General features: G+C 51.7%; 7 protein-coding genes across 7 annotated transcripts; 5 read left to right on the forward strand and 2 right to left on the reverse strand.

The window, feature by feature from the left end:
* Positions 1 to 277: 277 nt before the first annotated feature.
* On the forward strand, positions 278 to 2,997 carry Z519_09032 (uncharacterized protein; the record flags this gene model as incomplete). The annotated part of the gene is made up of 14 exons (XM_016766758.1): positions 278 to 343; positions 403 to 430; positions 481 to 542; positions 598 to 788; positions 843 to 1,271; positions 1,339 to 1,390; positions 1,465 to 1,474; positions 1,581 to 1,710; positions 1,914 to 2,053; positions 2,164 to 2,193; positions 2,244 to 2,327; positions 2,510 to 2,550; positions 2,659 to 2,723; positions 2,838 to 2,997. The coding sequence occupies 14 exons, from the start codon at positions 278 to 280 to the stop codon at positions 2,995 to 2,997; spliced, it is 1,488 nt and encodes a 495-aa protein (XP_016617056.1).
* A 3,617-nt stretch (positions 2,998 to 6,614) lies between these two features.
* On the forward strand, positions 6,615 to 7,388 carry Z519_09033 (uncharacterized protein; the record flags this gene model as incomplete). The annotated part of the gene is made up of 2 exons (XM_016766759.1): positions 6,615 to 6,791; positions 6,954 to 7,388. The coding sequence occupies 2 exons, from the start codon at positions 6,615 to 6,617 to the stop codon at positions 7,386 to 7,388; spliced, it is 612 nt and encodes a 203-aa protein (XP_016617057.1).
* Positions 7,389 to 9,052: 1,664 nt separating this feature from the next.
* On the forward strand, positions 9,053 to 10,162 carry Z519_09034 (uncharacterized protein; the record flags this gene model as incomplete). Its single annotated transcript, XM_016766760.1, has 3 exons — positions 9,053 to 9,224; positions 9,410 to 9,713; positions 10,012 to 10,162. The coding sequence occupies 3 exons, from the start codon at positions 9,053 to 9,055 to the stop codon at positions 10,160 to 10,162; spliced, it is 627 nt and encodes a 208-aa protein (XP_016617058.1).
* A 975-nt stretch (positions 10,163 to 11,137) lies between these two features.
* Z519_09035 (uncharacterized protein) lies at positions 11,138 to 11,563 on the forward strand (the record flags this gene model as incomplete). Its single annotated transcript, XM_016766761.1, has 1 exon — positions 11,138 to 11,563. The coding sequence occupies one exon, from the start codon at positions 11,138 to 11,140 to the stop codon at positions 11,561 to 11,563; it is 426 nt and encodes a 141-aa protein (XP_016617059.1).
* Positions 11,564 to 12,705: 1,142 nt separating this feature from the next.
* Z519_09036 (uncharacterized protein) lies at positions 12,706 to 14,223 on the reverse strand (the record flags this gene model as incomplete). Its single annotated transcript, XM_016766762.1, has 2 exons — positions 12,706 to 12,728; positions 12,789 to 14,223. 2 exons carry the CDS (start codon positions 14,221 to 14,223, stop codon positions 12,706 to 12,708), a joined length of 1,458 nt encoding a protein of 485 aa, XP_016617060.1.
* A 1,150-nt stretch (positions 14,224 to 15,373) lies between these two features.
* Positions 15,374 to 19,831, reverse strand: Z519_09037 (uncharacterized protein; the record flags this gene model as incomplete). Its single annotated transcript, XM_016766763.1, has 1 exon — positions 15,374 to 19,831. The coding sequence occupies one exon, from the start codon at positions 19,829 to 19,831 to the stop codon at positions 15,374 to 15,376; it is 4,458 nt and encodes a 1,485-aa protein (XP_016617061.1).
* Positions 19,832 to 21,920: 2,089 nt separating this feature from the next.
* Positions 21,921 to 24,073, forward strand: Z519_09038 (uncharacterized protein; the record flags this gene model as incomplete). Its single annotated transcript, XM_016766764.1, has 9 exons — positions 21,921 to 22,015; positions 22,070 to 22,170; positions 22,224 to 22,402; positions 22,496 to 22,579; positions 22,635 to 23,147; positions 23,225 to 23,401; positions 23,511 to 23,563; positions 23,624 to 23,831; positions 23,888 to 24,073. The coding sequence occupies 9 exons, from the start codon at positions 21,921 to 21,923 to the stop codon at positions 24,071 to 24,073; spliced, it is 1,596 nt and encodes a 531-aa protein (XP_016617062.1).
* Between the last annotated feature and the right edge of the window lie 105 nt (positions 24,074 to 24,178).

Below are 24,178 nucleotides of genomic sequence, written 5' to 3' on the forward strand. Positions count from 1 at the left end.
CTTGGCTTCGCTTTTTGTTCAACCGAGTATGATGGATGGCTTGTCTTTCCTCCACAACCTTCGGCAAACGGGAGAGCAATGATAAACCATTCCGTCGGTGTAGAAGCCGACGGCAAATGAACAATTCAGACATGGGAATGCTGATCATTTCTATTTCGTCGTGACCTTTTCTCTCGACCCTTCGCTCGCTACCGTCTGTGCGGTCTTCACTCTTGGTTCTACTCTATCTCGTGGAATATCACCACTTAGTTAATCGAAATCCTTCTCGTGGTTCAAGATGACGGGGACACTGTGGTATACACTTGGGATTTCGGCCTTTGCTGCCATTGGCACGTTTGTGTTTGTACGTTTCCCTTTCTGCCCCGCTTGTGGCCGATTAAGGCTCACTGGAAGCGTAAATAGGGATTCGATACTGGCATTGCTACAACGAGTGAGTCTACTTGATGCAGTATTGCATGGGATACTGATGCAAGGCTATAGCGATCGCACACCAAAGCTGGATCGACTATATGAAGGAGCCATCCAAGGGGTTGACCGGTGCCGTATGTTACGCTTTCAAACGCCTTCCTGCATTTTCCAAATCCTAAACCATCACAGGTTGTTTCCGTGTATATCGCTGGCGAGGCAGGCGGAGCTTTATTCCAAACACTCATCGGCGACGCACTCGGTCGAATTCGCTTCTTGCAGGTGATGTGCGTGATTGTTACCATCGGCGTTGTTATTCAGACTGCTTCTATCAACATTGGCATGTTCCTTGCAGGCCGCGTGCTCGCTGGATTTGCGGTGGGGTAAGAATATTCAAGCATCTGCGACTATGTCTCAAAAGCTGATCAGTTCCGAAGTGGGATGGTCGCAACCGTACCTATCTATCTCTCTGAAATAGCCGCCCCCAATGTCCGTGGCCTTATCGGAGGCATCTCAGGCTGCGGAATATCCCTGGGCACCATGGCCTCCAACTGGGTCGGATTCGCGTGCAGCTACGCACCATACGGTGCCGTCCAATGGCGCCTTCCTCTCGGAATTCAGATACCTTTCGGAATTTTATTATTCATAGGCCTAGCGACATTTATGCCGAATTCTCCTCGTCAACTGATCCGGAGCGGTAAGATAGATGAAGCACGCCGCGAGTTCATGAGGATTAGGAAAGACCTTGCGAGCCATGAGGTACATGAGGAGTTTGTGCTCATGAGGCGGCAGATCGAGTTTGAACAGCAGAGAGAGATCAAAAGTCTGCGGGAGGTGTTCCGCTTGTTCAGGCACAGAGCACTTGCGTATGTATTTCTCTTTTCTGACTCTGGCGGAAACCCAGCGTGAACGAGGCTGATCAGCTTGATACAGTTCTATTGCCGTACAAACCATGACAAGTCTCACAGGGGTCAATGTCATTCAGGTATTTCTTCCCTTTAGCCTCAGGACACCAGAAGTGTGATCGATCTTCGAGCTAACTGTCTTACCCACATATAGTACTACCAAAGTAAGATCATGCCTGCTTTCTGCTTCCCGTCCTGCTTCTCTTCGTCCAAGAAGAGTGGAAGATTATCACGACAACGTGGTCAGCTAACACTCCACCTTCCCATCAGCAATCCTGTTCAAGTCCCTTGGAATTAACAGCCACATGATCCTCGCCCTGGCCTCCATATATGGCACTCTCGCGTTCACTTCAAATGTGATTACTACTAGATACGTTCTTGATCAATGGGGTCGTCGAAAGTAAGGTCCACATCCTGCCCTCCCTGCCACTTATCTCAAGCACTCATGTCTTTCTTTCGTTCTTTCTTCTTTCTTTCTCCCTCCTATTACTCATTTGCTCTTTTGCTTGCTCTTATGCATGATTCTTAACTCATGATTCTTTCCAAATTCTCCTTGCCTTCCCGATTTCTCCAATTCCCTCGACTAAGATTTTCTTCGCACAGGATGATCCTCGCCGGCCTCTCTGGGATCATAGTAATCGAGATATACGCCGCCGTCATGCAGCGCGAGTTCCAAAACACAAACAACAAAGTTGGCAAGGGTTTTGCTGTGCTGGGAATCTACTTGTTTGTTGTGACCTATTGTGAGTCCCTTCTGGGGTCCCTCATCCCCCAGACTCCTTCTCCACCCTTCTCTCCCTATCTTCCACTTCTTGCAGCTTCTTCCTCTTGCTAACGTTTATAACACTCCCAGACGGACTTCTCAATTCAACGACATGGCTGTGTCAGTGGTAGCTTATCCTTATCTATTTGAATATAAACTGACCAGAAAAGACGGTTCGGAGGTACTCCCCATCAATTTGCGGTCCAAAGTCATGGGATTGGCGGCTGCATCGCATTTCATAGTCAATGTCGGGAGTAAGTCTTGCTTTCCTTTCACTTTCGCCTCTGAAGCAGTGAGAGATGGGGTCGGGAGGGATAAGTCGCCTGGAGTCGGAAGCTCGGCACATTCGGCAGCCACCGTGGATATCGACCAGTTGATATAGAAATGGAATGATTTGGATGCACGAGCTGACCGCGTTATCTTCAAATTCGTGCAGTTACTGAGGCCGGGCCATCGGCGTTCGCCAATATCAAAGAGGTGAGTGATCGATCAATTCTATCAGGACACCGGGAATTGGTTCTCTGGTCTTCTCCCATCCCCTATGTTTTGGACATGGAACTGATTTTTTGCTTTCACCGGGTTTAGAACTATTACTACGTCTTCGTCGGATGCTCGTTTTTCTTCCTCATTGTGGCATATTTCTACTTCCCGTAAGTCTCACAGCATTTGCATCCCCTAACCCACAGGACAATCCTAGCGCCCAGCTCGGCCTCTAGTCCTCCATCTGCTAGGTTTCTTCGCTGATCATGCTCGGGGATCTCCAGAGAAACAAAGAAGAAGACCCTCGAAGAGATTGCTGCTGCCTTTGGTGATAAGGTCGTCTTGCTGACCGAGAATGATCTTGCGGTCGAGACTGCAGTCATGGAAGACAAGGTTGGTGCTGTGCAAGTGGAAAGCACCACTACAGCACAGTCCAAGGTGTGAGACGGCTTTGGCTGCTCCCGGCGAGAAGAACCTGCCGTTACATTCACCGGAGGTTTTGATAGCCCTGAAGGGAGGGAGTTTGCAGGGACGTAATCGAGCTTTGGCCACATGTGAGGGGCTCAACACTGAAGTGGAAGCGGCACGGAGGATGTTTCGAAATTGCAAACTCTGGAGCCCGCAGACTAGGAAGGGTCTTTATGTTCAGTGGGCAAGTCGCCGACCTCCTTTTCCATCCCCTTGATTCAAGCCAACGCTGGCAGAAGTGGCAGCAGAATTCCTCCAGCCAGCCTTGCGCCAGCCTTACTACATCTACCTGCCCGACTTGGCTAGTCAACAGCCTTTCCCATCCCACTCAAGCCCACTCAGGCCCCACCTATAAACCCCACCCATCAACCCCACCCCGCTTTCAAAACTTATCGAGTCGATTTCAATAAAGATGCTCTCCTTGTCTTTCCCTACTGAAACGGGTATATCTGTGCGGTTTCCGCGTGTGCGGGAGCACTTTGTAACCCACAAAAAGCCACTTTCTGCTCCGTGATTGATCGGCGTCGTCCTGTTGCCTATTCCTATCATCGTGGAGAATGGACAGCGATTCTGCTGGGGGTACAGTTTGCGCGTAATGCACCCGGCCAGGCAGAATGCCCGGAGATAATGGTGGTAGCAACGGAAAACTTATCCATGGACGCGAAAAAGAAAAGGAAAAAGTGCAAAACTGTCAAGCAAGCCAGATTTCACTCACACTTTCTTCCTCTTCGTTGTCTTTGGTCGTCGCCCTGTTCTTCCTCCATTTCCTACCCTATCATCGCCATTTTTCTGCCGGCATGGCTGTGAGCATTCCTTTCGAAGATTTTCGCGACCTCTTCCTTGGCGTTATTGGCCTTTGCTGCTTTGAGGGCGCTTTTCCCCTGAAGATGCTGAATTAGCATCTACCCGGCACATATGAACAATTGCTCAAAGCTACAGGTTACGAACACGTTGAATTGGGTATCCGCCCCCTTTTTGGCATTTCGTCACGTCATAGTCTTGGCTTTGCCGGCCACGACTGCGTCCATCCGGTCTTCCTCTTGCTGGCTCAAGCCAGCGCGGATCGCGGGGAGGGTGAGGGTGGAAGTGGAAGGGGAGGAGAGGCCCCCGCGCCGGAAGCGGCTTCACTGCTTCAGTGGTTTCAGTGTCAAGAACTTCTTCAGGTGTCGAAATTCGATCGTGCTTCGAGCGTTGTCGGATAATCGTAAGGCGATGATAGGATGAAAGGAAAAAGAAGAAAGACAGAAGGAGGGAGGGCGGCATTTATAATTTGGAAACCGGTAAAGTACTGCAGCACGCCTGCTGGCCCGGCCTTCTCCTTTCCTGCTTCCATCCGAAGCATCAGCACCTCATGACAAAGGTTGCTGAAGGGACCAACAGAGCACACTTACAATGACATCTTGACCATCGTCTAGGTGGCTCCCGACCATGTCCCACAACATTTCGCTGGTAGTGAACACCCCACAACCAACCAGGTACGAATCAACAGCCACGCATCTGAAGTCCAGGTCTCTGACGAAAGTGCCTCTAGGGATGTCGCGTATGTCGACCACGAGGAGAAAGCTCTTGGAGAGCACTAGGTGGTCGAAACTTCTGCAATGTCCGCATCGCTAGAGCCCATGTTGGATCACGAAGAAGGAGGGAGCGCGATCACGATATCAGGCTACATCCTGACTCGTGCAGTATATCTGTTGTACGTCATACCCCATAATTGCGCCTCAGTTTGCGCACGCAACGCCTATACCAAGTCAGCCTTGTTCAGCCTCGCGCGTTTCATGTTGTATGGGGGCGAATCCTGCCAGAATACGCCTCTGGGGCCGTCCCAGGACCATATTGAGCACTTTGGTCGAGGACTTTTGGCACTGCAAAAGTGTATGTAGCTGAAGCCAGGCGCCCACAGCCTGTGCAACAAAAGAACGAGACAGACAATCAGAGACCTTTTCTGTGGTGAACACAACAATATCCTAGTTTAGGTGTCGATTTAGTAACTCCACAGCTTCACTTGGATTCAGTCGCAAAAGGTCTCCCTATATCTCAGCCTTGTCGCAGCTCCATACAGGAGAGGTAAAGCTGGAGATGCTCGTTAATCCCGTAGTATTGGGGGCATGAAAGCGGAACAGGCGTCTCGGTATACTAAGAAAGGACCCCCATACACCCTAATGAAACGGAGTGAGTTGGAATAGGAAGACCTCTGGAGTAGGGAGATATGGTGTCGAACCTGTGATCGACGGCTTCATCGGGTTTGTTTGATTCATTGGGCAAGGTCAAAGTTTTTGATGTGTGATTTTCTGGAGCGAGCGTTAGTGCGGCTACGGATAAGTAGCAGAATTGATGGTAGATCGAATAGTGTCTGCTGGATGTGGGCGCACACTCATGATGAGTGTACGATGCTGGAGAGTGGGCACTTCTGAGATCCACTTTTCGATTAGCGAGTGTACACTGACTTCGATAGTACGTTATGGATGACAAATAACGAGAGTCAGCTGCTTCTATACACCAATGGGTAATGACCGGGACCTGTGATGAGGTAGGACATGGTTCCTGGAAGCCGGGAAGTCCTCGAGTGTAGTTAGCGCTAGGCGCGCCGTTCCCGGCTCGAATCTATCCTGGGCCCGTTGTCCCAGGACAGAGGTCGCTCCAGGATGTTCCTGCTAGGTTACGGAGAATCATGGGACGCCTGCCCTAGTAGGACACCTGTCCCATATGCTCTAGCCTATAACTGGTATCCTGCAGTAGATTTCCTCCTATAACTGGTGGAATCCTGGCTGAGCGGGTCGTCCCGAGACATTCGGGCTAGGATAGGTTCAATTCTGGGACTGGACACCTAGTATTTTCAGTACCCTAGCGCATCTTCACTCCTAGTGATTGTGCCCCAGCTAGCTGTCGGTGGCGGGATATTAATCCTAGGCGCTGAAGCGTATCACTTCAATATTCAAATTACAACTCTAGTGGAGGAATCGATCGCAGTCTTTTTCAAAAGTTCCCACCTCAATTTCATGAGATTTGCCCCGCATCGGTCATGATATCTGGTCCTATCTCGTTCTGGCACCGGTGATCTCTCAATCGGCTCACGCGAGCCGGGGGGAGCACAGGGCGGCATCACCTTAAGCCGGAAGTAGGGTGAGTCGCGAGCAGTTTTTATTACTTACCTTGGCGGCGGCTCTCGTCCAAAATCCCGAGAGATATCAGTACAGGTTCGACCGTTTCAGCACGGCCGTCTCGGTACGAGAGACCTACGGTCATAATTTCACCAACAAAGATGACGAGCAATTTCGCGTCCACAGCATTCAGACTCGGATGCACCACTTGGAAAGATTCGCTGCACCGGGCAAGTACCTCGTCGAGCTATTCCTTTGGGTTCATGTATGTGCCGAAGGGAACTGGCTCCTTTCAAACAGGAGGCTGACCGACTACACAAGACTCGCTGCCCTCTGAGGTACAGTAAAAGTACCACGATGGAGTTCCTGAAAACCCACCCTCCTTCTCCCGGCGGTGGCTCCAGGCTGATGATGACTGGGACTTGTCTTTTGATGAATTGTTCTATGTGACTGGCACGATATACGGGGGGCGACGCCGGGACGACATCAGGGGCCATGAAGTCGTGGATTCGCGCCACGGTCCTTTATCCCGAGTGGCTCCAAAGACTCCAGGCAGAGTTGGACGAGGTCGTCGGGCTGCACAGAGTGCCCGAATTTAAGACCTTCCTCGTTTACCCACCGTCCGGGCGGCCATCAAGGAGACGTTGCGATGGAGTCCCGTCATTCCAGGCAGTAAGTGAAGAACTAATTCTCGAGCAACTGATTCCCGCACGGTCAGCGGAAGGTCACTCACTCACTTACTTGATTACAGATATGCCCCATCGCCTGTCTCAAGACGACAATTATTACGGATACTCTCTGCCCAAGGGAGCCGTAATCCACGGCAACCAGTAGGCCATCAACCGGGGCCAGTCTCAGTTCTCCGACCCTGAAACCTACAACCCTTCGCGGTGGCTCGAGCCGGAATCACAAAACTACAAAGAGCCGCGGGAAAATATCCTAAACCTGAAGCGCGACACTGCCTTTGGCTGGGGGAGACGCATCTGCCCGGGCCTAGAAACGGCGCAAAGCTCCTTGTCCATCATGGTCGCCACCATCGCATGGGCGGCTGACATTGCAAAGGCCAAGGATTCTAATGGCAGAGATATCGACGTTGCTGCCATCGACACGGAGAATGACTCCCTCTCTTTCCTCACGGATTTCCCTCTTTCGATGCAAGTGCGGGATGACAAGCGCCTGCAACTTTTCAAGCGGAGATTGGCAAGTCGAAGATTTCTGGTTTCACAGACATGGTCGCCGTCTACGAGTGATGTGGGGGAGCGTGGTTAGACCTTGTAGAGCACATCTAATTTGTCTGGGATCAAGTTACGATCCTCCTAGACCTAGTTCATGAGACTCGGATATGTCGAGTGCTTTCCCCCTGGTCGCCAGACGCCAGTAGTAACCCACTCACCTTTCGATATTTGATACAACCAAGTCCCGTAATCGATGGCAGGCCACAAGATCGTGGACGGAGCTGACGGAGACCGAATCAGGAACAGCTTCTCCGGAGCAGAGAGAAGGATGCCTCAAAGAGGGCATCACCCTGCGAGAAACGATCTGCCATTCGCTTGCCGAAAGACGGTCTCCAGAAAACGACTGTGCCAAAGTGTTCTCGCGCCGACCAGGAGGATCGACTAAGAGGCCGTACCGTCAGCGCCAAGAACACAAGTACTACAAGTAGTAGTTCTATCGTTTCGATTCTGGGTCCAAGCAAAGGAACTCGCTGTAGGACCTGGTTCTTTGAGACAAAGTTCAGACAATTACACAAAGTGGCCGCAACGACACTGACTCGAGACGCTATCGCAAAGAGACTTTCCGGGTTGGCCACTGAGTGCAACAAGGTTTGCTCCATGATTCTGATGCTCTTTCTGCCTTGGTTCCAAGTCTAAATTTTGGCCTCAGGATGGAAAAATGTGTCTCGGTGTACGACCACGGCAGACTTTGCCTCAAGAGAGCTTGCCACAGCAACCGTATAATCTTGTGACAGAGCTCGTGTTCAAAAACAAGGAGTTAGAACAATAATGCCATGCCCCCCTCGTGTTGATACTGTCTGTTAGTTTTGCACATTCTAACGAACCCTTCTTAGGGATCTTTACTATCTCCTCCAAGAAGATCAACTTCACAAAGAGTGAGGCAAGCCCATGACGACCTCGATCGTGGAATTGGTATTTTCTACGATGGTGAGAGAGTGAGAAGCGACGGAGGGGAAGCCCAGGGCAGAGGTATCCCCTTTCAAGAGACCAGACTGTTCTGGACCGACAAAGCGATGGGATTATGCGGCCAGAATTTGCAAGCAAGAGAGTAAGCAGACCTAGAAGAAGCTTGATGCTTGTGGAATCCTAGATGGGAAGGTAGTGATCCATTGATCCAGTCCTCATTGTTGTTCATACTATCGCATCATATACATTCTAGAGATATGTATCTGCGTTTTCTGACGCGAGACTACGCTCCTTCATCTAAGCTGGTGATTCTATCCAATCAAGGTACTATGCTGACAAGCCAGTCACGCCCGGACTACCCAATAACTCTTCGCGGCCGTAAAAGAGTGTGACTCCGTGCGTATAATGTCGTGCTCTTAGGAGCTCACGGTCTTGAAAGCGGGTTAGGTCGCGCACTCTATGCAGAGAGCATCCCGCGCAAGGCCCTGCTAGGGACATTCAGCTTGAGTTCAAGCAAAGGTAACCAATTGGTAATGCTACGCATGTATGGAACCGAACGGCACAAAAGACTCCAGGGTTGTGACTGAAGCGGAAGCTCGTGCCCGACAAAATCCTAAGTGACAGATCCGTCCCCTTCACGACGATCAAACTCAGACAAACCTATCCATCCGTTACGGAGAAGAAGGACCATTGTCCCATAACAACTCTGTTACATATCCTGAGCCCCCAGATGAGATTTCTACCCTTTTGTTTTGTGGGCTTGACCCGTTCTTGCCCCGTTGCATAGTCAGGATGGCCTCGAGTCGAGTCAAGATTCAGCTCCTCAGACTCGCTCATGTACACTATCAGCACCCGAATCTGGCTCAAGCCAAGGAATTCTTGCTCGATTTCGGGCTTGACGTGGTTGAAGAGAATGAACAGAAGATTTTCGCCCGTGGCCACGGCATAGACCCCATACTGCCATGTCGCTGAGCAGTCTCCGTCGCCGCTCGAGCGTCGATTCGTGGCCGGTGCGTTTGTCGCGCAGTCGTAACAGGAGCTTGAGAAAGCAGTGAAGTTGCTGCCCGGTGCAAATCCTGTGCGCAAGGCCGAGGGCCCCGGTGGTGGATTCGTGGTGGAAGTGCCCGATCTGAACGGACACACGATCAGGCTTCTACATGGGCAACAAGAGTATCCGGAGGGTGGACATCTCCCCAAAAGCCAATACAACACAAGCCAAGACAAAGAATGACCGGGCAAGTTTCATCGATTCAAGCATGGGCCGAGCAAGGTCCATACATAAACTGAGTCATTTTGGGTTCATGGTTCCCTCGTCCAAGTTCCTCTCGAACCGGACCTGGTACCTCAACACCTCTAACTTGCTGATCATGGACTCGGTCTTTGACAGCGAGACGGACAATGACGTGACAAGTTTCATACACATTGATCTGGGGACACGTACACCGACCACCATGTAAGTGCCAGTCGAGCCTCCATCTCCATCGGTGCAGTTCTCCTGAGCCTGAAGGCTGCCGACACAGGGGGTCTTTGTGGCCACCGAGTCTGCAAGTCCCGACCTCCCTGCACAGATACATCATTCGACCTTTGAAGTCCACGACATGAATTCTGAGAACCTCGGTCATCAATGGCTGAAGAAAAGGGCTGGACCAATTGCTAGGGTGTCAGCCGCCATTTATTGGGTAGTCAAATGTTTGACTACTGGTACAGGCCACACCAACTCTCCTGGCGGCGCTGACGATGTGACGATCTAGGTTCGACCCTTCTGGCTTCATCGTCGAACATTACACCGACGGCGACCTAATCAATTGCGATACTGCTGTGCATCGCGAGCAGGTTGCAAAGCATAGTTTGTACGTGTGGGTGGCCAATTCACCCAGAAGTTTCCCTGTTGGCAAATGTTAAGGACTTTGAAAAGACACCGGTGGTAGAGAGAGGTCTTGTACCGGCATGGGAAATGGGGACGGCTTTCAGGAAAGCCATGGTCTATGCTTCCAGACGATGATTGATTGTGTCAGTGTCCTCGTCTGCTTGTTGAAAGAAATTAATAAAGTGCTGCCTCGTACATCCTCGCAGAGCACCGTAGTCGTAGAACAGCGAGGCAGCTGGAAAGACCCACTGACACAATATCCGAGCTCATATGACCGTAGGAGGTCAGTGCGAATGAAGAGAATGGCCCTGTAGAGAGCAGGTAGTTCCCGGGACACCGATCAGCATGTTGTCCGGAGAAGCTTAATCTAATAAAGCCGTGAACGGTGCTTTGTATCCTCCACAGATCCTCCTATCTAGTAATCTCGAGGTCAAGCGGCCAGTCGTTCGCTTCCACCTTGAACAAGACCGATATATCTAACGTCAAGTATATGCCAGTGTCAATCCATCGTCCAGGAATCGAACCGCTCACATGGTCCTTTCGCCACTCATCATCTGAGCTCTCTCGATACCATAGCGGTTAGGAAATTCCTCCAATTTGCCGACGAGAAGGGCCAGGAGCATTACGGCGAAGTTCCAGGAAACCTGCCTTTCAGCAAATGGGTTGGATCTCAAGTTTCAGTCTTATCCGGAGATCCATGCACAGGTTTAAGAGTGACAGACACGGAAGGCTCGCCGACAAGGTAAGTACTGTGCGGAAGAAGACGCCTCCTTTAGCCCGTCTGGTCGCTTTTCAGCCAACAACCCACTCCACCAAAGGTATTGTGCCTTAATGCCACCACTCCTTGGGTCCTCTGTATCGGGCTCAACTACCACAGTCACTCGATGGAGGCAAAGGTACTTGGGCTCTTTCACGATTTGTTTCCCCCAGCCCAGGACACCCATGTACTGAGCAAGGGCATTTGTAGATGGTTCCGGCAAAAGTCCCTGTCCGATTCATGAAACCTGCGGATGCCGCCGTGGGAGTCTTTAGACAACGCCATCTACGCGCCTCCAATCACGCAGAAAACGCTCGACTATGAAGGCGAGCTCTGTGTCGTACTGGGCCGCGATGCAGAGGATGTCTCGGACGGGGAAGCGCTTGATTACGTGCTGGGATACACCGCGGGCAACGATGTGTCTGCGAGGACTTTCCAAGCGCCAGAGTTGAGTGGCTACCAATTCTCCTTTGCAAAGTCGTTTGACGGATTCGCGCCCATGGGGCCCTGCATCGCGACCAAGGTGGCCATCCCAGACCCTCAGAATATATCTTTCGTCACCAGAGTGAATGGGGCGGTGCGACAGTGGTCCAACACGAGCAACATGATTTTTAACGGCCGTCAAGTTGTGGCTCATCTCTCCCAAGGCACACCTTGCGCAAAGGACCCGTCATCATGACCGAAACCCCGTCGGGGGTGGGACATTTTATGAATCTGAAAGGGTATATTGCTGACGGGGACGTTGTTGAGGTAGACTTTGAAGCCACCGGTGCAATTGCCAACACGTTCAAATTTTAGACAATTATACTTACAAGGCAACAGAAAAACTCCTGTCTTCAGACCGTGATTGAAGAGCCTTTGACACCCGTCAAGCGATATGCTTGAGATGCCAGGGGTCGTTCTATCTTACACAGATTGAAATAGAGGCAATGTCCTCAGTTGTTGGTGAAACGGACACAAGTGCCGTATACTACTCTGTCACTGTTCCCGAGCCTCAGGACTCCGAGTGTCTTCGGCTCGGTTGCCTAGTACCTCTCTCCACCAGTCCGCGCAGTCAACCGAGCCGAGGGTCTGAGGCACTGAGACAAGCTGGCTTAAGCCGAAGGGCTTCTTATATCTTGCGCTGTAGCACCACAGTAGGCATTCCTCTAAAGCGGCAGCGACTGAGGTGACCGTTAATCATCGTTCCAGCGCCCGCGCCGAGACTCTACATAGGTCTCTATTGGCACCAACGACAGGTGAAACACGTGAGCCAGACACAGGTGGTCCCTCACCCGACTCGCTCTGGCTCTCACGAGCCCGGGGTGACCACAGGGCGGCATCCCAGGGGTCATTGCGCCGGCAATTTCCCAACCCTCAGCAGCGAAATAGTAAAGAGCTGTCGCAACGGAGGTGCTCGAACACTCATCACCACAAGACATTAATTGATGTAATGCTAAAACACTCAGAAACGAACTTTTGCAGTCTATTGACGATACACATTCATCAAGCCAGGCATGAGGCGGGAAGTTGGCCATCCGTCACTTCCCAACAGCCATCTCTTTCGATGCCTCGGAGGTGTGTTCTCGACTTCGATGAAAATATTGACGCCTTCCAAATCGTCCGACTCCCAGATTACCCCGGATCCTAGCAATACCAGAGATGGGCAATGCCTCCTTCAGTCCTCCTTTGCCCGAACCACGCACACAAGGGAAAAATACTAGTTGGAAGCGCGTTACAATATTCATCAGTCCGAAGAGCCGAAAGAAATGGCAACTTCGACATAGAATAGGAGATTCGAGCCGTCACTGTGCCAAGCGAGCGGCAAGCTCTTGATGCCATCTAGATTCGATGTTTCTCGCTCTCTGTTCATGCGGTCAGTTTGCACATCAAACCAGGGTTAAATGTAGCGGCCAAGAACTTACCCAATCTCGAATAAAGCATGTACAATGCCATTTGATTGCATTCTGGGGTTCCGGTGATGGTGACCAATCTTTCATTACTGTTGTCCTGTGGCTCATTGATCTTGATGACACTTCCACTGAGATGCCGAATCTCATTGATTTTGGCACCACCTTTGCCTATGATTGCCCCGACCATATCGTTGGGAATGAAGATCTGCTGCGTGATTGGCTGCCCTGGCATCGCGTGCGCTGGCTGGGCAGGTTGCCCGTGAGCAGCAGGTTGAGGTGGCATTTGGCCGTATGCCGCTGCTTGCTGTGGGCCGACTCCATAGCTTGGAGTCCGTGGCGTCGCTGCGTATGGCTGAGGAAACTGAGGATATGGCTGTTGAGGAGTCCCATGCATCTGCGGTGCGCCAAAAGGCTGAGGAGGGATTCGTTGCGGTGGATGCGTGTTGTGCCTCTTGTACATGTCTGGGTGACCGTATTGACCGCCGGCTGGCTGAGGAACGTATGGCACAACCTGCATGCCGCCCGGTACGACTCCTGCTGGGCCGCCACTTCTGGTGGCATAAGCGGATGCGGCAGGGCCACCAAAACGTTCCGTCAATTGCTCAACCAATGTAACCGCAATATAGTACGTGGCAATGTGAACGGCATCGGCAACGCCCAGAACAACAAGAGAGCGCTCGGTGGAAAGAGGCAGGCACGAATCCGAAGCATTTAGGCGAGCTCCCGAGGCTTCTTGGATTTCTCGAATGCGCACACCGGATTTTCCAATGATGGAGCCGATCAGAATATGCGGGATTAGGAGTCGTAATGGATAAGTCTTGGATTGGGCAGTTGATGCAGCTTCGAGAGGCTCGTTGTTGAGAGTGCGAATAATAAGGCCGAAAGCCTTTGCGACGGCATCTTGAGCACCACTAACAGTCAAGATGCGCTCGACTGCGCCGCGCGAATAATCGCTCACGGTACACTTGGCACCAGAGAGTCTTCGAATTTGAGTGACATTCTCGCCACCTTTGCCGATACAGGTTGCAGCTTCCGCGCTGGAAATGACTGCACGAATATGAATCCAGTTTGTCTCGTCCTGCGGCGGCATCGACGGTGGCTGAGACGTGGCTCGATCGGTCTGGGAAGTAGATGTCTGCGGCTGTGTCTCTGGCGAGGGAACGACTGGTGCTCCCTTGGTTCCCACTGCTGTCGCGCCTTCAACACGTGGCTCTGTCGCTCCGTTTGTGACAGGCGTCGGCAGTGGATGCTTTTCAGTCGATTTTGTGCCTTCGACAGATTCGCTGCTAGCGATAGCTGACCCTTCAGCTGCTGCATCTTCTCTAACCACCTTGTCTAGAGCCGGGCGTTTCGCATCTGGTAAGTCAGTCGGGGCAGAAGGGGAAGAGGGGTCTTCCAGAGGCCGCTTCGCTGAGGACATGGCGTGGGAGGTAGGTGAGGCAGACATGGTGCTTATTTCGAGGGATTACCCAGGGAGGGAGTGTTTGATCAAAATTCTTGTTATTATTGTTCTTTGAGATATTTTTTTATGTACACCAAGGGGCGGTCGAAGGAAAACTTGCTGGTTTGGGGAAGAGGATCGAACTGCGGACGCGAGAGCGAAACGCCAGGGATAAAAGTGTGCGAGCGAAAGAGGAGGATTTTAGATTCGTGCTGGGGTTGGCTGTGAACTTGAGGGATATGGTGCGTGCTCTGCAATGGCTCGATGAGGTGCAAGAAAGGACTTGAGGAGGTGAAACTGAGGGCGGAGATGCGAGATGTTCAACGGAGGAGTCGTAGAGGATGAAGACAATGACGGTGATGGTGATGGTGATGAGAAGGTGTAGGTGGAGGTGGATTTGAGTAAAGCAACGCCTTTGAGGATGGTCTTGATCCCCCCTGTCCTTCCCGTATCTAGCAGGAGAAGGGTGAATCTGTACTTAACTCAAACGCCCAAGATCGTTGGAGGAAGGACGAGACAGAATGAGACGCAGGTTTGGAGATCGGGCTGATGGGCAAGGAGACCTTTGGCAGATGGCGCAGCGCGAAAGGGAGGAGCTTGAAAAGGCAGCGCAGGTAGAGACTGTAAGAAAATTCAGCTGTAGAAGGTCGGGGGAGGCAGCGCGGCGCAGAAATGTGAAAAGATGGGGGAAAGGTGTCTTCGAAGAGGAAGAGCCTAAGGGTGAGAGGAGATGGTCGAGGGTTGAGGTTGAAGTGATCAAGAGTGATCTAGGGACGATTCGACACCTCCTTAAGATGCAAAAGTTGCACGCTTGACCAGAAAGATGGGGGCGATGCGATGGCGTGTCTGGGGGCAAGCGAGTTTGGAAGGAACGAATTTTGGAGGCACCATGGCATCGGGGAGGGGAAGTTTGATTGCGTGCCAAGCCACAATTCATGTGACTAGGTCACGTGGTATGGATTGCTGTTGCCTCGCCAAGGATTTGGGCACCAGCCAACACGGCCTCGACGGCTTCCCTCAATTCTTCGCTGCTATCTCCTACAAAAGCCAAGAAGCAATCCCTGTGTCATTCCCAAGACGGCAAGACAATCCTAGCACCGATTCCCCAGCCTTCTAATGTCACATAAGTATCAGGACAGAGTCCTCGCTGGTTGATTCATCTCTCGATCGCCTTTACAATTCCCTTTTGTTTCTCTTCCAGGACTTCCTTCAACATGCTCGCAACTTCTTTGCGACGGCGCGCCTTGGCCTGCCATCGTTGCTTGTCTTCTACTGATATCATGGCCAACCCCCCATTCTGACTTGTCCTGAAACCGCGCACGGAACGGGTGCTGCTACCGAATTTGGAGTCTGGTGTATGGTAAATACTGCCCGCACTCCCCGGCGTAGCCACGTTCATCGACTGTCGGGTACGTGGGGGAGTGCTAGGAGGCCCAGCGGACATGTCACCATTGCTGATCACAGATGTTGCCGCAGACACATTCATCTTTTTGAGCTGCGCCTCAAGCACGTCAATATCTGCACTCTTCTGCTCCGCCATAGCCATCATCTTTTCCACAGTCTTGGTCACAGCTTCCACAGTTGGCTTTTTTCGTGACGATGCTCGTCCTGGAGCACCTCTTGGTTGGCTTGAACCACCGGTGGGCGCTGACTGGGCGAGCTTTGCACGAAGAACGGATATCCCATCTTCAACCTGGACTAATTGTGTTTGTACACAAGTGAACGTCTTGCGAAGGTCATGCTGGATAGACGTCTGCTCGGCAGAAAGAGGAGCGCTCACCGTGCTATCTGGAGTCGACAGACTGTGCAAGGTCTTTCGTACAGACATGACCTTATTCCTCAAGTCACACACCTCACGCTTCATGAGCGCTTGGGCCTCTTCAAATTTCTCAATGAAGTCACCAATATGGCAGTCTGCAAGCATATCTGCAAGCACGGCTTGTCCTTCATGCAATCTTGCAATATCAGTCAACAGAAGCTCATCATTCAAGGCATCCAGCGGTGTCTCCGATTTAAGCACCGCTGGCCATGACTGATTGGTTGCTTCGGGTTGCTGGTATTGCAGGAATGCTGTTAGCGACCGACAGTTGATTCCCAAGGTATACACCATCGAATTGATATCCGAGTAGAGCCGCTCAATCTGTGCCGGTATGCCGTGCTTGTGAGTTTCTTCGCGAGGCCGGGGTTGATATGTAACAAAATCGTCCAGCGTTTCTGATGGCGTTATTGGCTGCTCCAGCTCCTGGCGCAACCTCTCATCCTCGTCATCCTCTAGTGGTGCGAGCTCCTCAGCTTCCGCTTGCGCCTTTTCCCGTGCGATGGCCTCGCGGCGAGCTTTCTCTTTGGCTGCCTCTTCCTCTCTCGTCCTCGCTGCCTGGGCGGCCAGCCCGGATTTCTGATGTTGGGCCTTCCGTTGGTCAATGATGGACCGAGGGTGCGCCGGAGCACTAACCGACCTAGAGGTATCTGCTCGAAGCCCATCAATTGAGAAGGCATGTCTTACGGGGCTAGGAGATCGTGGACTTTCTTGTGGCTTGGGTGGTGGGAAAACAGGCCCTGCGCCTACCTCACCAAACAATGGTCTGGCAGGCTTCGGTGCCATGGAGGCTGAGGTAATCTTGGTAAACAATCCACCTGTAGGACTTGTTTCTGGACTCCTATCACCACTTTTGAATGAACTTTCCGGCGAAGTCTGTAATTGCTCTATTTGTTCCTCGGCGACGTCTTCCTCCGGACTCTCTTCTTCGATTTCTTCCGCATCTTGCTCAAATTCGGAGCTGAAATCGTCTTCGCTTTCATCTGGTAGTTCTTGATTAGCCTCCTCCGGTTGGCCTGCTCTGGGCACGGGGAGAAAACCGCCTGGCAGAGATGTGTCGCCCGGCGGTGTTTTGGATACGTTCGACGATACAGAAGTTTCGCCCGATACATATCGTGGCTTACTGACAGTATCAGGAGGTAGGGGTGCCTCGGGAATAGTTTTGACTTCAACAGACTCGTCCTCACTCGCAATATCCTTCTTGATCTCTGGAAGTGGTCCAACAGACTCGAAATTTGGTGCTGGTACGCTCTTTTGTACGACAGCAGGAGTTTCTTGGGGTGTAGGTTTGGTGCCGAACATGGCCATATGAGAGGGTTTCGGCGTCTCTTTGGGAGTTGTGGAGGAGAAACCGTTGAAAGACCATCCTGGGGCGGTATTTTGAGATGGTGGAGTTGTGGAATCAATCTGTGGCTGGCCAAATATGGTGGAAACAGCCGGCGCAGACGTAGTTTTGGGTTGTGTGAGAGTGGACGGAGGCGTAACCAGCGTCTGAGGAGGTTTTGCTGAGGTCTGTGGAGAGAATCCGCCGAAAGATGTCGCCTGGATTCTGTCGGATTCAGCCTCACTTTCCTCACCCATCTCCTCCTCCTTGTCGTGAGTGGGCGACAGTGCGGGCTTTGTTTCGCTTAGCATATCACCAAACGAAGATCCGAAACTAAAACCACCCCCTTCTTTGAGCGGCGGTAAGTCATCTTTCGCAGTTCCATCTCCTCGAAACGATGATTGTAATTTGAAAGCAGTAGCTGATCCAAAAGAGCTGAGGGATTCACCGGGTTTCTTTGTTGCAAAAGGAGATTCTTGGGGTTTGTTAGAGCTGAATATGGTTCCCGATGCTTGCGCAAAGGGACTCGTGCCACTCGCTTTGCCGAAAGGACTCTGGCTGGGTTGCGCTGATGTACCTCCTGCAAAAGAAGCAAAGCCCCCCCCCTTCGAGAATGAGGCAAAGCCTGAGCTGGTGGTATCAACCCCTGCTTTCCCAAAAGGACTAGTGGTGGAACCGGCACCAAAAGCAGAAGTCTGACCAAATGCAGGAGTCCCTCCAATTGTCGAAGGTTGTCCAAAAGCTGAAGATCGACTTCCTAGGGCACTTGCTGACCCAAATGACGGAGCATTAATCCCTCCCATAGGTGTGGCCGCACCGAATGCAGGCTGGCCGAAGGCCGGTGACGATGTAGCCCCTGGAGTAGGGCCAAATCCCGTACTAGCCCAGGAAGGCTTTTCGGATGTGATTGGTGACGAGGCTCCAAATGGTTTGGCAGGAGGGCCACCAAAGGCAGATGGAGCTGCTGACATGCCGAAGCCTCCGCCTGCCGCCTTCACGAAAGCACCAGTAGCAGGTGGTTCACCAGACGTGGGAGCAGCGGCCGTAGGAGGCGGTGACGGCGGTCGAATAGCGGGTGCTGGGCCTTCCTTTGCAGCTTGCACAGATGCAAAGCCGGAGAAGATGGTCTTTTCTCGGACTGAGTCGTTGTAGATGATCCACCAGCCCACCAGAGTGCCTTCGTTGTTCAATATGAACAAGCACGGTACAGGCCCAGCGGTCTCCTCAATTTCTGGGTCCGATGGGATTGGGTTTGGAACCTTTTCGGAACTGGAGAAGTCCACAACCATACCGATGGGAGAGGTATCCTCCATCGCTGGAGAAAGGGGAAGTTGGGCGCGCCTCGTATCATCTTCGATTGTGGTGAAGGTAAAGGCGGAAGTGACTGGGTCTTCCTGAGATAAAGGCTTATCCGACTTTGAGATGAGTCCAACGTCTGTAGCGGTCGTAGCAGACACGATCAACAAGTCTTGGATATGGGGTGGAAAATTCCTCAGTCTCGAGATGAAGTGAAAAGCAGGTTGTCTGGCCACTCCGAATGGTGGCAGAATCTCCGGAAGTTTCTGAAACGTGTAATTTGTTGTTTTAGGCTCCCTCTGCACGATGTAGTACTCTGACGGTGGCATCTCATCGCTTGTGCTGTTGGGTGTGTAGATGATGAAGAAGGTATCGTTCTCGAGCCATGAGATGCCGGAGACATGCGAGTCCGCAGGGATACTTGTCGACTTGGGAATACTTGCAACAACAGTACCATCTGGTTTCATCTGAATCGCCGTTCCGTCTGCCATGCCCGCAACTAACTGCTTGCCTCTATTACTCCATGACAAACAACTTGCACCCCTCTTTAGCACGTTGCCCTCGCCACCAGATTTTATTGCTCCGGCTTTTAAGTCAAGCAGCATCAGATCCCCATTTGCGGTGATGACGGCAAACATTTCGGCCGATTCGACAACTGGATTTGGTGCCACAATTCGGAGGTTCTGGCCATCAGTTGAGATCTCTAAGGCGGGGTTCATACTGCCTTTTTGCAAGCTTTCAGCCTGAAAGGCTACGATTCCACCCGTTGAGGGTGAGATGACGAGGACGCTCTCATCACAGGAAAATGCGACGTGAGAGACTCGTGGATATGGCAACTTTATCTCAGGTTGAAAAGGCCTTGTCTGGGTCTTCTCAGGTTGTGGAGACTGAAATGCTTCCCGGATCTTGGTTGTAGAGGAAATATAGACAGCGTCCGGCCCTGCAGCAGCTAGCAAGCCTCTGGCGGCTGCGACACTGAGCATCGATGACGAGGGAGGAGGGAGATTATCCGAAGGCCATGGTGTTGGGAGGAGCTGAACTCTTGACTCGCCATTAAGGGCGGCAAAACCCAATTCGTTTGTCTGAATCTCCTGCAATTCTGCTCCATCTTTGACGTTCACACCAGAAGATCCGACACCTGAGCCAGTCGACATGGCATTCGAAAAACTGAACGCCATCCTTAGTCGCGGGAGCTCGGCCGACAGCGACCGTCTTGCGTAAGTGGGTGAGAGAGGGGATGAGACATGCGTGTTCGATAGACCTCGTCGTGGGCTCGGTGTTGAGAAGGTAAAAGAATGTCGCAGGAGTGCACTAGGCCTCCAGAACGATGGGGTTTTCTTGGGGTCAGCAATTTTGAGGGACAGTCATAGAGAGCTAGGCAACAAAGAAAATCTGCATCCCCTTCTGATGGCGTAAACAGGCAGTGGCCAACTTTCTATCAGCGACATGCCTGCGGAAGCCAAAATATGAAAAGTCGCGACTGCGGCATTGCGGTATCGCGTTCGCCTGTGGCACCGTAGCCTACGGTGAATCAGAACTCAGGGCAACGTCGCCGATTGCCCAGCGAGCCCAGGTCGCCAGGTCGCCCAGTCGCCAGATTGCCCAGGCTTGCCCAGGCTTATCAACAAGGAGTTTGCCAGCGTTCTTCGGCAACCATCCTCCGTACGAGGTACCTTGCATCGACACCTCCCATCGCTGGTCGCCTTCGAGCGCGCATCTTCCGGCAGGTGTCCGAGGACTTGATCACGGAAACCCTGTTCATCGCAACAAATCGAATGAATTAGGAGCACAAGTCATTTTCCGCGAAACACAACCTTCAGCTCGATCTCTTTCGACATCTAGCTGCAATGAACAAAATTGTGGATGACAGAATAGCAGCGAGGCACCTGGGCTGGTTCTTGCGAGTCTATCTCAGCATGTCTTGCAAATTTGGTTCCCTTTGCTCACCCCTCTGGGAAGGCTTACAGTATCCAGGCGGGTAACGAGCACACCCTGATCTATCGAACTCCCTCCAACAAACTTCTGCCCATCAGAATGGAGAATGTATTCCAACTCGCAATTTCTGACTCAGACACTTTTTGGCTTCCATGGCACGAACAAGTTCATTGTCTCAAAGAGTCATCAAGCGATTGGAAGCTACGGTGTCGATTCCCACTCGCTTTGTTCGTGGCGCCACTTTGGCCTGAACTATAAACTTTGTGGATTCTCGAGAGACAGACTCGAAAAGAATTCGAGAGTCACAAGGATGCTCCATGTTCACAGCGCAGCCCGGACGTAAGGACGTTCTGCGCGGAACCGTCAAGGTGGGTTTCCCTTGAACATCTACCTGCATGGACTAACTCTCTATGCAGGGGCTTCTTTCACGAGTTGGCCTACACGTGGCGCAAGCGTCAACTCAAATTGAGTGGGTGGTTGCTGTTCATCAGATCATACCCAGTAGATGGGACAACTCCCAGTCACAATTTCCGCCGGAAGCGGAATTGTCGTCCAATCCATCAGTCATACTTCCATAGAAAGAGGCCCTTTCTCTACGGCACGATTATCTAACCGAGGATAAACACACCCGCATGAAAGTCAAACACCCCCTATATCTATCTTAGCTCGGTCACTATCAGGATGCTGATGGTCAACCATTCGTCTCCAGGGAAAACCTCTGTGGGTTATTGTCGGATCCTAACTATTTCGAGATGTTGACCTCGGTGAATCCCCGCAAACCCGGGGGATTCGAGACCTGATCGACTCCCCCGCACATTCTCCGGCCCAAGCCCGAGGGTGAAATTTGAGGCAAGATCCGGTATCCATCGCATCCATGAGCCTGGTTCTCGCTTCTCTCCTCGTCGCCACTTTTTCTTTCTCGAGTTTAGACGATTCAAGTGACCTGACTTGCGGGCTTTCTCAAGGTCTAGCCCGGCTACTTCCCAAAGTTCGACCAAGAAGGCCTATTATGATATCCAATCAAATACTAAACGGTTCCTCAACAGGACTAGACGCCTCCTGTTTCGTGACAAACGGTTTGTGACTATTTCTCGTAACTCGGAGACCAGCTCAGTCCACTCAGATATCGTCTGGCTTGTCCTGAAATTCGGAGCTTGCCATCAGCGCGCCTGAGGCGGTGATATATAAAGCTCCCCTGTAGGCCGGGATCATGCCCGTTGGCTCTCCGTTTTCCTTTCTCTTATGGTCTGAAGAACCTTTTCCGCAGCAGAATCTCACAGCCTCGCACTGTAAAAGGTGGATTCACGCGTTTGAGCAGCCTTTTCTCCCACAATGGGGAAACTCATCCCAAATGCCTTTAACTTGGCGGTTGTGATCTTCGTCGCGCTGGGTTCGACGGCATGTTCTTATGGAATGGCCATTATCGGGTAGGGACACGCTCCCTTGATTGTTAAAGAGTCACAGAACTAACACAAAGCCAGCTCCACCATAGGACAACCCAGCTTCTACAAATCTCTCCACCTCGCTCCACAGGGAGAGCCCGGCTACAGTCGCACTACCCAATATATTGGTGCTTTCAACGGTACAGCACTCTCTCGCAGTGACAAGGAGCGTTCTAATATCCCATTTGCCTAGGTGTCAACTCTGCGGGATCCGCCATCGGGGCAGCGGCCTGTGCCTATTGTGCTGATAAATGGAGCCGTAAACACACTATTCAAGTAGCGGCAATGATCCTTGTTGTTGGGGCTGCTATTTGCGCTGGCTCGGTGGACAATGCTATGTTCATGGTCGGTCGTGTCGTCAATGGCTTGGGTGTAAGTCTCGGAGAGTTCTGTAACGGCAGTGCAACAGCTTTCACGATCCTCACCGCATTTCAATAACGCATGACAGTGCTGACCAAAGTCTAGATCGGTGCTTTGGTGACGGCTATTCCCATGTACCAGGCAGAGGTGTCAACACCAGAAAGTCGCGGCTTCATGGTGTCAATGCATGTAGGTTTTGTCGAATAACGTTGTATACTGCTTTCCAGCTACTGACCATTTACAGGGAGTTATGTTCGCAATGGGTTACACCCTTTCCGCCTTCATCGGATTTGGAGTCTACTTCATTTCAGCCAGCGGATCGAACTCCTCATTCCCTTGGCGGTTTCCTATTGCCTTCCAGATGGTCCCCGCTCTTCTCCTGCTTGCGGGCTCTCCCTGGCTCCCATACAGTCCCCGTTGGCTCATGATGCACGGGCGCTACGACGAAGCTCATGAAGTGATCAAGCGTCTCCACAGGTCAAAGGATGACCCGCATGACTCTCTTGCCCGCAAAGAGTACTATCAAATGAAGAAGCAAGTTGAGTTGGACCAATCAATCAAAGCCACCACTTCGAAATGGGAAGTGTTCAAGACAAAACCAAATCGTAGACGCGCTCTTGTGGGCTTCTTGCTCATGTGGAACAATCAATTCACGGGTGTCTTGATTATCGCAAACTACGGAGTTATCCTTTACACCAGTCTCGGGATGACAGGCTTTTGGCCACTGCTGCTCAGTGCCTTATGGGTCTTGTCCACAGTAAGTTTCCCTTTCAGAGGAGCTGGTTGTCATCGGACAGCCTCTCAATATCGGCACATGCTAACGACCATTGACAGTTCCCTGGGAATATCTTCTGTGCTTTCTTCGTCGAAAAATTCGGCCGACGGAGGTTCATGCTCATCGGACTGAGTGGTATTCTTGTCAGTTTGATTTGTGAAATTGCCATCCAAGCAACCTACTTAGGTACCACCAACACTGTGGCTTTGGATTTTGGAATCTTCTTCATATTCTTGGTGGGTGCCTTCCTCTCTGGTCCCTTGATGTGAAATAACCCCGAATCCCGAATTTACCCAACCCGCAATCGCCATCGCTCGCTTTATCTTGCTGACCCCTGATTTATAGTTCATCACACCTTTTTGGTCGACTTTCATGGATGCCAGTCAATTTCTCTATGTGTAAGTCCAGTCAAGTATCGAAAGGCGCTTTCAGCTTTGGCCACTAACGGGAGGTGACAGATCTGAAATATTCCCAACACATATCCGCAGCCAGGGCATGGCTGTCGCTATGTGCGGTCTCTATCTTTCCGATATCATCCTGCTCGTTGCCGGCCCGATCGCTCTGAACAACATTGGCTGGAAATTCTTCCTGGTTTTGATCATCCCTACCGCTCTCCACATTCTCTTCGTCTACTTTATGTGCCCTGAGACCAAGGGCCGAAGCTTGGTATGCTCCATCAATAATTGGTTGCATCCTTGCCTATTGACTGACACGCATTCTAGGAAGATATCAATGCCCAATTTGGCGAGCAAGTTGCTATCCACTACTATGGCGCCACCGATGCCGAGAAGGAAGAGATGGAGAAAGCGGCACAGCAAGACGAAGAAGATGAGCTTCGCAAGCGCGGCCCTAGCACTGAGAAAGCCACGGGTGTGCACGAGGAGGAGCTTGTGGGACCCAAGGTCTAACTGGTCTGGATAAGCTGGGTTTGGCCTATTGGTACACCTTACGTGCATACTAGGTAACTTCTCGCTGTCTGGTCCAATCGTATCCTAGATAGACAGCAAGCGCCA

The sequence above is a fragment of the Cladophialophora bantiana genome, assembly GCF_000835475.1.
Source record: "Cladophialophora bantiana CBS 173.52 unplaced genomic scaffold supercont1.14, whole genome shotgun sequence".
Lineage (NCBI taxonomy): Eukaryota > Fungi > Ascomycota > Eurotiomycetes > Chaetothyriales > Herpotrichiellaceae > Cladophialophora > Cladophialophora bantiana.